General features: G+C 31.7%; 1 protein-coding gene across 1 annotated transcript; it reads left to right on the forward strand.

Annotated features, from left to right (window-relative positions):
- Positions 1–11110: 11110 nt before the first annotated feature.
- LOC107858608 (protein DETOXIFICATION 9-like) lies at positions 11111–16526 on the forward strand. Its single transcript, XM_016703339.2, is given in 8 exon segments — positions 11111–11509; positions 13153–13571; positions 13573–13695; positions 13808–13894; positions 13997–14053; positions 14147–14385; positions 14712–14917; positions 16232–16526. Coding segments are annotated over 8 exon segments (1431 nt in total). The 5' UTR covers positions 11111–11275; the 3' UTR covers positions 16298–16526.
- Positions 16527–16902: the final 376 nt, after the last annotated feature.

Below are 16902 nucleotides of genomic sequence, written 5' to 3' on the forward strand. Positions count from 1 at the left end.
TGGAACACAAGGATGACTACTAAGAATCACACCCTAAACTGGCAGGTGAGTTCCCATCCTCGGTTTCACTCGGTTCTAACTTCTACTCCCATCTAAAGAGACTGAACATGATTTAACTGGTTGTACATGGACTGAGTAACTGACTTCCATTGACTGATGGAATAGTATTACTATCTGAAAATTCATTGAGATCATGAATTTCTGATATTTCCTGAGTCACATGACTGATTGAGTTCTATAGATCATGGCTTGACTGAGATTATCATGATAACATGACATGGCTCTAGGAACACAACTATATTTTTCGGGTACAAGTACCTCCAGGACTCTATGGAAAGAAACTAACACACATGACTGACTTGATCATAAGTATAACATTCACAATTCATAATACCATAAATAGGGGATTTCATACTACACATGGTTATCATATGCTTGAACATGGAAGATACTGCATATAATATTAAATTTCATGAGTATTCCATAGTACAACAACAATACATGACAATTTGCATGGAATTCATGTAGAGTCATAAGGGATAGAGCATGGGCTTGTCTTTTAAGTTCTATTTAACTAAAATAGATGATTTCTAGGCTCTTAGGTATTTTATCAACTACCTTGCATGCACCACTTTGGGCATAGGTTTATTCATGAATTCAACCACCCAAATCACCTAAAGTTCATATATTTCAACTAACATGCCATCCTAGTTTCATACAAACCCATAAAGATTCTATCTTGACATCATTCAACACATAAACAAGATCAAAAATCAAATCAAAACATAAAAATCATGACATATAGTTTAAAATAGGGTTCTTGGACTTCATGGACGAAAGGAGTCCATAAATGAACGCACGCATACCTTAGTTCTTGATTTAGTGAAGATTGACGGAGAGATTCTTGGAATTTGATGGTAGAATTTGCTTGAACTTGAATCTTCTATGAAAAACCCTAATGTGTTATTGAGAGGATTTTGATGAAAAAGAGTATGTTTTGGTGAAATAATGGCTTAATTCCGTGTTTATGGAATATATATGGGGGTGGGAAGATGACCCAAATTCCCATCTAGATGCGTCTTTTAATTTCTGTGAAAATATCCTAATTTGTGCCCCGGTGCGATGCAGAGACATCGCATTGCCACTTGCTTATGACCTGGAAACTCACTGTGACGCGCTGGAATCGCGGAGAGACACTGGAAATTGACAATCATTATTTTGGCTTACGGCGCGACGCGCTACTGACTGAAATGACACTGCTGAAACTTTAAATCGCCATAACTTCTTCACCGGGTGTCCGTTTTAGGCAAATTTGGTATCGAAGGAAAGCTTATTCAATTCTATAAAATTTGGAGGGTATAAATCTGCCAAAATACCACCTATAAATCAAGTTATACTCGTTCAAAGATGACTTATGTGAAATCACTTACGATTACTTGGTGGATTCAAAAGTTCTTAGCTTGACTTACTCTAAGTGACTCTTATGAACATGCTTAACACATCATAAGCTCTATTATCACTAGGATACTCATCCTAATTTGTGTTGTATTGCTTGATAAAAAAAATACAAAATCAATTGGGTTGCATGGTTCCGTGATTATATGTTGGAAAGTTCTATAGATACACATATTTGTACTAGCTTACCCTATGGACTGTTGATTACCAGAATCTTTCTCTACTATTACATTAATCTCTCTGAGTATTATGTGGTTGAAGTCTCAGCCACATATGCTTAATTGGATAAACTAACTTCTGAATTAGAAACAACCTTTTATAACAGGATAAGTTATTTGCTAGAATGGACTCTATCAAATCGGAGATCAAATTCTCTATCAACGACCTTGCCATAACAGTCCAAAATTCCTAGTCTAGTTTCTCCAAAAATGTTGAAAAATTCTATGAGTGCTTCTATCACAATATGTACAATACCCTTACCTACTTTTTAGCTAAACATTGATGCCGTGACTACCTATTCAATAGGGGTTTTGTCCCTTTTCTACTTTTGACCCACACCTGATATTTCTTAACTGATACTGACATATACTCTGCATACCTCCTCGTTCCCTATTTTTTTTGCATAAAAACATTAACTGGTTATCTAGTATATATATTCTATTTGCTTGCTCCATTTTTCTATTTTTTCATGCTCTCTTCTTTTTAAATATGTCAAAAGGGGAAGAAGTCAAACATCAGATAAGTCTCCGATTAGGTAGAGCCATTCGAGTACAAACACAAGGAAGTCAACTGATAATGACGTCAAGAAGTCAGCAAGAAAAAGAAAGCCAAGTGATTACAAGCACAGAAAATCAATTGATGTTTATTGTTTGTCATTATTAAAAAAGCGGAGCTTGTTAGCCTCTCATATTGACATAGTATGTTTTAATAATGAAAAACTAATAACAGTAAATATATAGGATTCACCAAAGATGTAATCCAGGTAAGAAAGATCGGCCCCTGATCTGAACTTGGAAAAACATCTCACAAGATCCCTAACTACAAGAAAGACCAAGCAAGATTTGAAATAGAATCAGGAGAAGATCTCATTACATCCCAAATTATAAGGAAGATAATCGCACTAAAGCAATCAATCACTAAACAAATACGGAAAGCAGATTTCAGAAGGAACCACAGAAGGAAGGAAGATCACACCCTCTACATGGACATATCTGATATGAACATGTATGGTTATGAGTCTATATCCGAGAAAAGAAGAATATCATACGTACAGACATAATTGATATGGACGTACCATATGATGTGAATCCTCAATCAAGGAATCAATTCAAATCCTTAATTGAGAAGAAATCCTTTGGGTTTTCCTTATAGAGTAAAGAAGCCAGATCAGCTGAAGACTATAAAAATAAATATTGAAGACCGAAGATAATTACGCAACTTCATAAAAAACTCTTAGCGTGTCTCAGTCTTTAGTCTTCATAAAGCATTATAATTTCAAATTTACAATAGTTACAAAAAGAAAAAGATCAAGTCAACTTAGTTATATCAGTTGAGCCTGTGTCACAAGATCTGAATAACAAAATAAGATTCAAAAGTTGTACAACCCATCTATAATCTTATTCTCTCTTTGAAAGCTCTAAAGGAAGCCCTTGTAATCCAAGGGGACTGGAGTAGACACCACACTGGTAATTTGAACTAGGATAATCTGTTTCTTTTACTTATTTGCTTACTTATGCTTTTTATCCTATTCTATTTTATCCAGTATACTAACCTGCGGGTGAGGTACCTGTTGAGGTTAATCAGTCAACTCAAAAAAATGTTCTCAATTAACGTCCCTCCCCCCCTCCCCCCTCCCCCCTCTTGAATTTCAGAATAGGCTAAAAATGAAGAAAAGATTAAATTACTAAAGTACAACATATACAAAATGAGATACAAATGAAATTAAAAGAGAATTGTGAAATAAAATGAATATGGAAAGAAGAGGGGAAAGGAAAATCACGTAGGAAGAGAGACATAAAGTAGATTTTTTTTAAAAAAAAGGAATTTTACAATTTTTATAAGATATTTTATAAGTGTGAAGATCTCATTGAAGACAATGAAAAAAAAAACATTTTGTAGATCTTTTCTTAGCTTGTTCATTTCATTTATTTATTTATTTTTGAAGAAAACTTTTGAAAATGAAAATGTCATTCTATAAAGAAGAAATGAAAAGTTTTATATTATATGCATTGGCTAGAAATTATGTTAATACGAATTTGTTTTGCTAAACTTCTAAAATCAACTTATTTTTTAAGAAAATGTATTTAAAAGATACTTTTAAGTAGTTTGTGTTTGACTAATAAACGTTATAAATGAAAATGATTCCTCAATTTTTTATAATTAACAAATAGGCTGAACAAAATGACAAATTTTTATTTTGGATTAAGAAGGTTTCCAAAATATATGCTCAATATTGACTACAATTATCATAAGAAAATTGATTGCGTTTCAGAGTGTATAATCAAGATTAGTTCTTATTTTACTGAAAGTTTCACTTTTTAGATGAAATTCTATGTCACATTATTATTTTTTTCATTTAGACTCATTTAGTTAAATTACATCAAATATTCTAAATATTTTTTTTTTTGGTCATTTCATAAGTATAATGAGTACTTTTGCAATACATTTTCTAGTAAGTAATGGTATAAGAGGAAAAAAAATTATATATTCATTGTTATCTTATTCTTAAATAGAATTCATATTTTCCTATGAAGATGTGACACTCACAGGTGAGTGGATAGTTTGAAGTTTGAACATATATAATACTTCCTCCATTTCAAAAAGAATGACCTACTTTTCTTTTTAATCTGTTTAAAAAAAAATAACCCTTTTCATTTTTTATAATACTTTAATTTCAACTTTCCACATGCCATTTTTAGGACCACAAGATTAAAAGGCATTTTGGTACATTTAACACAACTTTAATTTAAGGTCACACGATTCAAAAATCATCTTTATTTTCTTAAACTTTATGTCAAGTTAAAGTAGATCATTCTTTTTTAAACTGGGGGAGTATACTATTACAAAAAAAAAAAAGGATACATACACTATATAACTGACAGATCTGTTGTTGGTCAACACATCAAATAGTACCATGTGAAATCGTAAAATAAAGGATACATAGACTATCTAAACTGACAGATTTATTGTTGGTCAACACATAATAAAGTACTATGTGAAATTGTTTGATTTTCATAAAATTTAAGAAAGAAATTTTTTTTTTTTACTTTTTTACGTGATTATAAATTATTTTATTAAAAATAAAATTAATATTTAATATTTAATTATAAAAGATAGCATTCTCTTTTTTATGTTAGTAGCCAGATAAATTACACAAGTCTCCAAACTTTAGGATCATTGGTATATAAAATCTCATATCATTTAAAAAATTACATAAAATTTCAGAAATTGACAATTGTTCTTGATACATATCTAATGCAGGCAACTCCATCATTACGGCTCAAAATCACGAAATTTCATCTTTCAAAATTTTTTCTCCAAAAATTTTGGTAATCTCTCCTCCCCCAATCATATTTTTTCTAATATCATAATCATTTCTCAACACGATTAAAGACCCAATTAAATTAAATCTCACTTCACAGTTATACTTCATTCATTAACATAATGGATAAATCTTCAATTTTTGATAGAGAATTAAATTTCACCTCATTCTCACTTCGCCATTGATTTCCTTCATGAATTATTGCATAGATCCACGACCCTCATCGGATAATCACCAATTCTGACCACCACACTCACTGTAAACACCAATCTGTCGATCATCCTTCACCATTAATTCATCAACCTTTTATTGAATTTGAATCTTTTATCAACTCTTTAAGACAATACCCATTAAGAGAAAAGGAGAAATTGAATAATGTTGCTAGATTTTTGATGAAAACAATAACAAAGGTGATGGTTACGGTGGAGTTTTTTTATGTATTTGTGTGCTTTTGAATGAAGGTTGATAAAGTTAATGGGTTGTGGTAAAGATGGAAAATAAGATCACTCTATTAAAATAAATTTTAACGATACATATGGATGTATCACTATGCATATGTATCATAGTAAAAAAGAATGTATTTTTTATTCATGATACGTATGATTGTACTTGCATGCTAATGTATCATAATATAATAATTGATATGCAATATAAAGCTTATTATTATTTGTTCATGAAATATGCGAATGCATCTCTGTGCATATGTATCATAGTAAAAAAATATATTTTGTTGTTCATAATACATATGAATGTACTTGACGTGAATATGCATTATAATAAAAAAGAATAAAAATTTTTATTCATGATACATATGAATGCTTTTTTTTAATCAAATTTTAAGCTTTTATTAATCAAATAAATTAATACACAAACAAAGGTCAAGTAGCCCAATAAAATAACAAACTAGGATTAAAATCTAAGCTAAAGCCACCCGACTGGCCCATCTACCCTACTTCGTTATTACATATACCCTAAGATAAGAATTTTATAAACACATTCTCATTACACTCATTTCCCCGCCCCTCAACACCTGAATAGTGATGTTGCTGCCTCTCTTCAATCTTGGTTTTCTTCTCCTTATCATTTGGGTTATTAATGGTCTTACACTGGAAGTTGGTGATTTTTGGATATCCGTTTTCAAGAGTGAGTACTATTCTCAATTTTTTCTTATTTTTTATTTGATCCACCGATCTATTTTTTTTTTCAATTGTGCGCTCCGATGGGTGGATTTGTTCTTCCTTTTTGCTGAAGGTCCCATCTTAGATGGTGCTTTACTCTACTGGATAAGTACTTAGATTTTTATTATTACTCCTTCCTAAGCAGATTCTAGTTCCTCTTTTCGGTAGGTGATTCGTGATTGAGTGCATTGGAAGCTTAATACTTCCACCCCATAGTATTGTTCCTGATTCAGTCTTGGACCTTTTCATTTTACCGAGTCCTTTTTGATGATTGAAGTAGTGTATGCTGGCATTTTACTTATTTTTGTAGCCTTTGTGTTGATGCAAATAATACTTAAGTGAAAAACTTTGTGTTGTATCCTTTCCTGAACTTTATCCCTTCATAGGTGATACTCTCGATACGGGCTCTTTAGTTTGTCATTCTTGATAATGTGCTTTTCTATTGCTTTAATGTTGTTATCATGAACAAAACAACAGTCCCTTTTATCTATTGCTAGATTTGTTAGGTAATTGGTTAGTTTGGTACCCTCCATCATAATGTGCTTAAAATTTATTTGCTTTTCTACAAGTTTGACTTTAATCTCTGATGTTATGTTTGTGATGCTCCATACACATACTCAGTCACCTTCTAAGACCCTTTTAAGTAGCATGAATCTGTTTGTATGATGACTTTAGTGTACTATGTTAATTTGCAATGTTTACTTACTACTAAGATGGTTGCTGCTTCTACTATTGTATTTATTGTATCTTCTAGTGTAATCTTCTGAGCATCTAATAGATTATCATTTGCATCCCTTTGATGGAATGCATAAGAGCTCATCCTAGTCTTTCATCTTGATGCACCATCAGTGTTATTTTTTATCCAATTTATAGGTGGAAATTTCCAAATAACTTAGAAAATCTTCACTTATGATTTGAATTCTTCTAGTTCTTTAAGTATTCTTAACCAATTTCTTGAAAATTTCATTGAAGGTCTTCTTATTCTGAATAGCATGTGCAAATTTCTAACCATATTATGTATAACCCTTTGCATTGTCATATTTTCCTTCATGCTTATTGAGATTTTTGTGTTTTCACATTTTTCGTACTATAATACTTGAAATAGCCTTATCGTAAGATTTTATATCTTTCTTTACTCCAGCTTCCAACCATGCCATAATCACTTCTCTTAAACAAAGTCCTTCAATTTGCAATCCTGTAAAAGAATAAAAATAGGACCAAGTCCTGTTAGCAATAATAGATCTTAAGAACAGATGTAATTGTGTCTCTTAATTAAGATTTACACAACACCAGCATCTAGAAGGTCCCTCAACATCCCATTCTAATTCTGTCATTCACTTGTATTTTAAACTTTCATAACCTCTACATAAAGAAAATCATTTTGAATGATAATTCTTTGATCCATATTCATTTATACACCTTGTTAGGATTTTCTTTGTACATGTACTGTCAAGCTGTTTTAGCTATGAAATTTTCATGTGCGCTCAACATCCAATAAGGTCTATCATTCTCTCTTTTTGGATTGAGGTTTTTTACATTCTGCAAAAATATGTGTTACCACCTCATTATTGAATACATCTACATATTCATATAACAGACTTATCAATTTTTTATGAATCTAGTAGATTAGTATGTGTTTATGATATATGTGAATATCTATGAATACAACTATATTGTTCTTGATAAAGTCCATCAATTTTTATCAAAATGAATTAATGTATCAATCACAAGTATCAAGTATATGTGCATCAGACATATGTATCAAATAAATGTATTTGATACATCAAGAATTTGTGTTTTCTTTCCACAATTTAAGGATGATACATATCTTTGAAGTCTAATATAAGGGATATATGTATCATCCATAAGTATCAGACAAAATCAGTGCTACATATGTAGCAATATACATATATATATATATATATATATATATATATATATATGTGATAAAATCTAATGAAAAGTTTTAAATTTTAATTTTTCTTCTATGTTAGATATTTTAGAGATTCTCTCTCATGATTTAGTCTATTAAAATAAATGTAATTCGGTTACTTCATTATTTAACTACATGATTAATTTACAATGTGTCAAAAACAATGTGTCTAATTTAAAATGTGTCAAAAACAATGTGTCAAGACTTAAAGATGTATCACAAATTGAGATTTGTAAAATTTTATGCAATTAGGCAAAATTATGATTAAAAAATATCAGTAGCTCATTAACATATAAAATTTGTGTAAGCTACCCCTTAAAATAAAACATAAAATGAGTATTATAAAATAGTAATCAGGAAGATAGATTGGAAGTTTAATTAGTGTTTCCGTTATTTCAATTTATTTATGTTCCTTTTTTTTCGGTCAATTTTTTAATTCTAAATTTTCATATGACATGTTTAAGATTATAAATTTTAAAATTATTTTAATACGGTCAACATATCCTTAAAGACAATAAAATTTTAAAATTTAGTTTGCTTTTTAGGATTCGTTTGGACATGTGATATGAAATCATTTGATATGAAATTGAAATTTTGTTTGGACATACTATTTAAAATTGTTTGAATTATAATTTTTTTCTTATAAACATGAAAACCACATAAGTTCTTAAAATTTTCTCAAGTCTTATGAAATGTTACCAAATGAGCAAATCATAATTCATAAATAAGATATAGCAATATTCTAAGATGATGCATTAGTAAATTGCAAATATCCATGCTTCTTTATAAATAAACGTTTCAGATTATATAATTTTAATTACACATAATTTATGAAGATTAATTAATCAACAATAACAATAACTAGTTATTCTTTAAAATACTTCTTTTACATGAAACAGATAAGTTGTTTGGGCCAAACATGAAATTTATCTAGAGGCTAATTTGATCTCCTGATTCAGGTCCAAACGGTGGCTTAAACTTGGTATCAAAATTAAAATTGGACAAAGAAAATTGAAAGGGAGTGTGTATTTTATTAGCATATCTATATGGTTGCTTAAACTTGGTATCAAAGTAAAAATTGAGCAAACAAAATTGAAAGGGAGAGTGTATTATTAGCATATCTATACGGAGGACCTCACCATGGTTTTCCTTGCCAAGCGGGTTGCTTTCAGTCAGAAAACTCTTGCAGTCCGACTTATGCAATTTTAATGCTTCTCATTTGAACCTTCATTTTTAAGCATCTAAAATATATTCCTAGTAAAATTTTGGTTTAATGCAGGAAATAAGGACACAGACTTGATCTGAGGAGATTGTCCATACCATATAAAAAGAGTATATTAAAAAAATAATTATTTATTAGTACTGTTGATTTATGATTTTTTATAATTATATGTAACTGAAAGTTTTTAATGATAAATATTTATTTATTAAAAAGAGAACATTTAAAATTTTTCCTGAACTTGTGTCAAAAGTCAAAATTAGACTAACAAAATTGAGTTAATTCCCTAAATTGTCATTAAACTTAAGTAAATATCCCACTAAAGTAAGTATTATTTTTTTTAGGATAATAATATCATTGAACTATACAAATCTTTCCAATAAAAGGTAAAACTAAGAAATATTTAATATGTTTGGAAAACCACAAGCGGATTGGAATTAGATATAATTACACAGCTTTATTCTCAATTAGGGGTTGAGAATTGGGTGCAATTACATAATGTAATTACAAGGTTATATTTTATTTATTTTTTGTATTTTAATTTCTTTTTTATAAATTTCTTTTTTATTGATATTATTTTTTTAATTTTTTTTAATTTACATTATTTATATTTCATCTCTTTTCTTCTCATTTTTCAACCTTTACTTGTTATGATTAAACATAATTACTCGTATTTTTTTTATTTTCTTCATTAACATATACTTACCTTATTATTATAGTGTTTGAATTAAAGCAGAATTTCGTTATTGAATGAGATTACTGACTTATATTTTCCTTTCTTTTGAATTATATTTACTTCTTGAAAATTTTTATAAGAGTATTATGCTTTTTTCTTGGATTTTGAATTTATGTTATGTTTTATGTTTCGATTTATTTGTTTTAGTGATATAGACTTGTTATTTCACATTGCATGTTACGGCAAACTGTCTAATTATATATAATTTCAATTTTGTTGTAGCTTTTCAATCATGTCCTTAACTATTTCTTAGCTTCACCTTATATTGAAAATATGTACATAGTTCAGTGACAATATTGTCTTACAAAAATTACTTTAGTGGGATATTTACATAAGTTTTACAAGTTTGTGTTAAGTCCAGACTCAAATTGTCAAAATCCAAGAAAAAAACATAATACTCTTATAAAAAATTTCAAGAAGTAAATATAATTCAAAGAAAGGAAAATATAAGTCTATAATCTCATTCAATAACGAAATTCTACTTTAATTCAAACACTAGAATAATAAGGTAATTATATGTTAACGAAGAAAATAAAAAAATACGAGTAATTATATTTAATCATAACAAGCAAAGGTTGGAAAATGAGAAGAAAAGAGATGAAAGATGAATAATGTAAATCGAAAAAAAATTAAAAAATAATAAAAATAAAAAAGAAATTAAAATATAAATAAATAAATAAAATATAACATTATAATTACATCACGTAATTGCACCCAATTCTCAACCCCTAATTGAGAATAAAGTTATGTAATTATATTTAATTTCAACCCGCTTGTGGTTTTCCAAACACATCCTTAACTATTTTTTAATTGTACCTTTTATTGGAAAGATTTGTATAGTTCAATGATATTTAAAAAAATAATAGTTACTTTAGTGAGATATTTACATAAGCTCAATGACAATTTAGAGAATTAACTCACAAAATTAAAATTGAAAGGAAGAGATTATTTAATAAAAAAAATTTTCTTTATTTGTTTAAACTTGGTGTCAAAGTCAAAATTGAAAGAGAGTATTTTATTAGCTAGCATATCTATACGCAGGACCTTACCATATTTTTCCTCGCCACGCGGGTTGCTTTCAATAGCTACAGCGCTATTGAACCTTCATTTTTAAGCATTTAAACGCTTAAACTATATATGTACCCCTACCAATTAATTTCTGAACAAACTCAGAGTTAAACAAGAAGTAATTTGGAGAAGAAAAATCAAAATTATGTCTATGGAGGAGTCGCTGGTGGAGAAAGAAGATGTGGCGGTGACAAGGAAAGTGTTTGTTGATGAGCTGAAAGAGGCGAGTCGCATAGCTATACCAATGATAATAGTTACAGTATCACAGTACCTTTTACGTGTTCCGCCAATGATAATGTTGGGTCACTTAGGTGAACTTTCACTTTCTAGTGCTTCTATTGCTACTTCACTTTCCAATGTTACTGGTTTCAGTGTTCTCGTAAGTCTCCTTAACATTCTCTTGCAAGTATTTACTTTTAATCATTGATCTAGGTGTTACATGACCGAAAGGTCAAATTTTGACCTTCTGATGCAAGGCTCAGTTACTTTAATATGACAAAGTAGTATTAGCAACTTTACTAATAAAATTTAATGATCATTTGTGAAATTAATCATTGATGTAGTGGTTGTTTTAGTATGAATTTTGTTAATTTAGTCAATAGTTGCTGAAACATATCGAGTAAAAGTAGATATGATTCTCTAGCACTAACCAGAAACATTAGTATTCAGGTTTAGAACGGCCTCCTATGTATCCGTCCTCAAGCCAATGATAATCTTCTTTTATTATGTTAATTCGTGTATAATCTAGTAGGCTTGAGATATTCTGGCAAACAAAAGTGATAACTAAAGAGAGTAGCAGTTTTGAAGGCATTAGTTGCAGATATCTTTGATATTCTTAGTTCATTCAGGTTTTATCTATTGAGAACTATATGTAAAGATATCAAATCTACCGATTGATCGAGTGCATCCGATGCATGTTCACTACAGAAAGTTCAAAAGGAAACCCACTTATTCAGATGCAATCAGTCTTTACTTGATGATCACATACTTGTCCGTAAAAATTTTATGAAAAATAGCCATTTTCCATTCATGTGGGAGATTGTTGGGTTCAAAGTATATGAAAAAAGTATGAATGAAAAATGGAGGAAAAATGGTGGAGAGAAGGGAGACACTAATTTAGAAAGTGTACTCCCAAATTGAAAAGTTCACTCTTTCTCCCACATTGATGGAATAAGAGAACTTGTGAGTGTTTAAAATAAGGAACACTAACTCCACATGATAAGTGAGGCAAGAAATAAGAGATGCCTCGCGCCGTCGTCGTCGCTCGCTCGGCTCGACTTCAGATTTGGATTTGTCAAATGATCGATCGATGAGATCTATCTTTTTGGACAAAGTTTATTTGACAGAAATTCAGAAATTCAGTTCGAAAATACCGAAGGGAAAATCGCAACTTTTTTCTGTGTTTTGATACTCCATTTATATGTATGCATGCAGATTCCGAAACAGTGTTTCGAAACTGTGCAGTGCTGAAACGAAGGGATGCAACCCTTCAACGAAATGACACACTGATTCATGAAATGGTATGCCTGTTCGGAAAAGACACATTCTTTGGACGAACAGACATGGCTTTTCCAAAAAGGTCACACCTTTTAAGTGAACCATTGCCACTTTTCAGAAGGGGCACATGTTGGCTATATAAACCTGCGAGGTACCGCTATTGTTCGGATTGAAGGCCATTTTATCCTGGGAGGATGATTCCAAAATCTCAGGTACAGTGAGGGGAATTATTCCTTAAGGACACTCCGTGAATTCGGAGGACTTGGTCTTAAATTCTGTTTCATCTCTTTTCTGAATCTTAACACACTTCTTAGATAGATTATTCGTAATCTAGTGTTGAAGGTGTTATAGAACTTCATAAGTGTTCTTGTCTTGGACTTGAACTAGTGTTGAAGTTTGTGTTTCTTATAGACAGATTCTTGTACCCGAATACATAAAAGATAACATTGTTTGCATACCTTTTTTATCCTTTATATAAATGAAGAATGTCTATGAAGAAGCATTGGATTTAATTTTGTGGAACAGTTTGGAATGTCTAGTGCGCTGGAGACTCTATGTGGGCAGGCTTATGGAGCAGGACAATATCGAAAACTTGGAACTTTTACTTACAGTGCTATTATTTGTCTATTTCTGGTGTGCATACCAGTCTCTGTTCTGTGGATCTTCACAGATAAACTTCTTATATTAATGGGTCAAGATCCTTCAATAGCAGCTGAAGCTGGAAAATATGCAATTTGGCTCATTCCTACACTATTTGCATATGCTATTCTTCAGTCATTTGTCCGGTATCTGCAGGCACAAAGTTTAATCCTACCAATGCTTATAAATGCAGTTGCATCTTTATGCTTCCAAGTGACAGTTTGCTGGGCTTTTATATTCAAATTGAATTTAGGAAGTGCCGGAGCAGCGCTGTCAATTGGTTTATCCTATTGGTTGAATGTGATCGCTTATGTTTTATGTGAAGTACGCATCGGCTTGTGAAAAGACTCGAGCTTCATTCTCTACGGATGTTTTCCTGACTATAGGGGACTTTTTCCACTTTGCGATCCCATCTGCTGTAATGGTTTGGTAATCTCAATAGCAGAACGTACATATATTTTTGTGATTTGAGTTTAACCATGATTCTTGTCTTTTGATCATTAATGTATTACTTCAACTTCTTTTACGAACATGGATATAGCTTGGAATGGTGGTCATTTGAGATAATTATTCTTCTCTCCAGTCTGTTTCCAAATCCGATGTTAGAAACTTCTGTTCTATCCATATGGTATGCTTCCTTTTCTATGTGATCTTTGTTCTTTTTTTTCCTTTGATGTTTGAAATAACTATATATTGATGCATTGTCATGGTCTAATCTCTTGGAGAGCAGCTTTACAACCACTTCTGTGCACTACCATGTACCTTATTCTTTTGGTGCTGCAGCAAGGTTTGCTCGTCCTTCCAACTTAATATTTATCTGATATCGTTAGTTGTATAGAGTTAAAACATGCAAAATTTAAGTAATTAATAGTGTACGTGGTACTCGGGTTTCAAATGAGCTTGGAGCTGGGAGGCCACAGGCGGCAAAAATTGCCCTTGCTGCTGTGATAGTTCTTTCTGCCACAGAGGTTCTTCTTGCAAGTATAACTCTATTTGCAGTTCGCCATGTATGGGGCTCTGCGTTTACTTATGAGAAAGAAGTAGTGACTTATGTTGCAGAAATTACTTCTATTCTTTGTTTATCAATCATCATGGACGGCACCCAAGCAGTACTATCAGGTTATCTTTTTATCCTCATTTGATTTATTTGCATATTGCAAATTATATTGAGACTAAAAGAGTTGTTCCAACTTCTAAATTTTGAAATGCAAAAAATGAAATTGATTTACGAGAAAACAAGAGTCGTCTTCTCATGCCTTTTAAGTGTTGCTTGCTCATTGCATCAGAAGGAGCGGCAGACTTGTAATGTATTGGACGGGGTACACCTAGTTCTTTATTTAGATCATAGATATATAAATGTGAAAGCGCGAAGAACTAGTACAAATTTATTATGTTTTGAACTGATATTTTTCAAGAATTTAAATCCTGAATCTGCCTTTGATCAGGAGTTGCTAGAGGAAGTGGGTGGCAACATATTGGAGCCTATGTGAACCTTGGAGCATATTATTTGGTCGGAATTCCTGCAGGTCTATTACTTGAATTTGTCTTGCATCTAAACGGCAAGGGCCTTTGGAGTGGATTGGTGGCTGGAACAATTGTGCAATCTATTTCACTCTCCCTTGTCACAGGCTTCACTAATTGGGAAAAACAGGTTCACAATTATTCAACTCTTACCTTGGTTTGTTACTGGTGTCACACTTTCTTTTGGTTATTGTAAGTGTCCTGCATGGGATGATATAATAGAAAGGCCAAACCCATCGATAGACCTCAAAGTCGTCTCGAAAATTCATTTAGACTCCTAAACTAAGGCTTGTACCTATCAGACACCTCAAGTGCTAAAATTGGTACCTATCAGACACAAAATGCTGATTTGGCAAGGAGAGTGTTACACTCTCCTTGGGCGCGTGAATAGTAGAATAAAAAGTATTTTGCTTTTTTTTAATTAAAAAATTTATATTTAAATTATTTTATTAACATAATTTTTAATTATTATAATTTTTAATTAAAAAAAACAAAGAAAAGCACCCCCACCCCCACGCCCACCCCCAGATCGTCCCCAACCCCATCCATCGTCGTCTTCATCAACCCCCTCCTCCCTAGATCGTTCCCAACCCCATTCATCGTCGTCTTCATCAACCCCCCCCCCCCCCCCCCCTTCCCCAGATCGTCGTCAACCTCCAACCCCTCTTCCTGTCATCATCGTTTCCTTCTCCAAGTTTGAAACACAAATGATTTATACCTAATCTTGTACATTTAGGTGGAAATTGAAGGATAGTGGTTCTGCAATTTTTTAAGCATCCACTGAGAAACTCCATTGTAATGGAAAACAAGAATGGACAGATAAATCACAATTAACAATTTTTAATTTAAAAAAAAAGAAAAGAAAAGAAAAGCAGTAGAAGAAATTGCACTAATCATGACGAGAACATGAATTTATAATGTTGATGGAAATTGAAATATGTGAAATAGAATTGATGATGATTATAAATCGTATGCAACTTTGCAAAGTAGCAGTCTTTGCTGGAGAAGAAGATGAAGCTAGGGGGGGCGTTATTTTTTTTTTTTAAAAGAAATATTATAATTCTTTTTAATTTATAAAAATTTTAAAATGATTTTTGAATTTAATGCCACGTGTCACCTTTCAATTTGTCTTATTTGTCACATCATCGCGAGTGTGCTGCACACACTTTTGACAAAAAAAGACCCAATTGGAACAAAATTAGGGGGTTTAGGGGCCTGATAGGTACAAGCGTTAGTTTAGGAGCCTAAGTGAATTTTCGAGACAACTTTGAGGTCCTATCGATGGGTTTGGCCTAATAGAAAATTATGTCCGTATATATTCTTGGGCTATCCTCACATCATGCACCCCTTTTAGGACTGAGTTAAGCCCAAATAACATTTTCCTTCGATATAAAAATACCTTATGGTTTATGGGACTTACCACTGGTGCAATTGTATGTTACAGGCCATTGAAGCAAGACGCAGAATTTTTAATGAAAAGCTTGCTGGCGAAAATCAGTTCATAGAATGAGAGGACGTGCAGATGATATGGTAGAATGAAACAAAGGTTTAAGTAGCTTTGTTTTAGGGAGGAGCACCCTCATCATAGTACCAATTGGACAATTTAGAACGTGATCCGTCTCTCAGGTGTTCATTTATTGTTCGTTTCCTGCTTTACATAAACAGATCAGTTATTCAAGGAGAGATTTTTCTGAATTTATATTTTTTTGTTCTTGGCAGAATGAGGAAAATTTTTAGTAGAACGGTTTCATTGTTGTTAGATTTGACAAAACTGATCGATTAACTAGAATCTGCAACTTCCATTAACTTGCATTGATAGTTCTGTTACATTGTGGAGAAGAAGGAATGAACTAGAGCTAAGATATTTTTGTATGTTGTTACTGAAGAAGGATCCATCCACATATATAGTGGTTGCACTAATAACTGAAATAACTAACTTGCCCCTATCTATCTACTAGTTAAGTGTACGTGCTTCGCACGTGTAACTTAGTTATTATTATCGGACTTATCCCAACCCTGACTTTTGATTCTCAACCTGAGACCCAACTCTCTCTACTTCAATTCAACCCAACTCCCTACCCTGACTCGACTCCCTACTGTCAACTCCGACCCGAG

Source organism: Capsicum annuum, chromosome 2, assembly GCF_002878395.1.
Source record: "Capsicum annuum cultivar UCD-10X-F1 chromosome 2, UCD10Xv1.1, whole genome shotgun sequence".
NCBI lineage: Eukaryota > Viridiplantae > Streptophyta > Magnoliopsida > Solanales > Solanaceae > Capsicum > Capsicum annuum.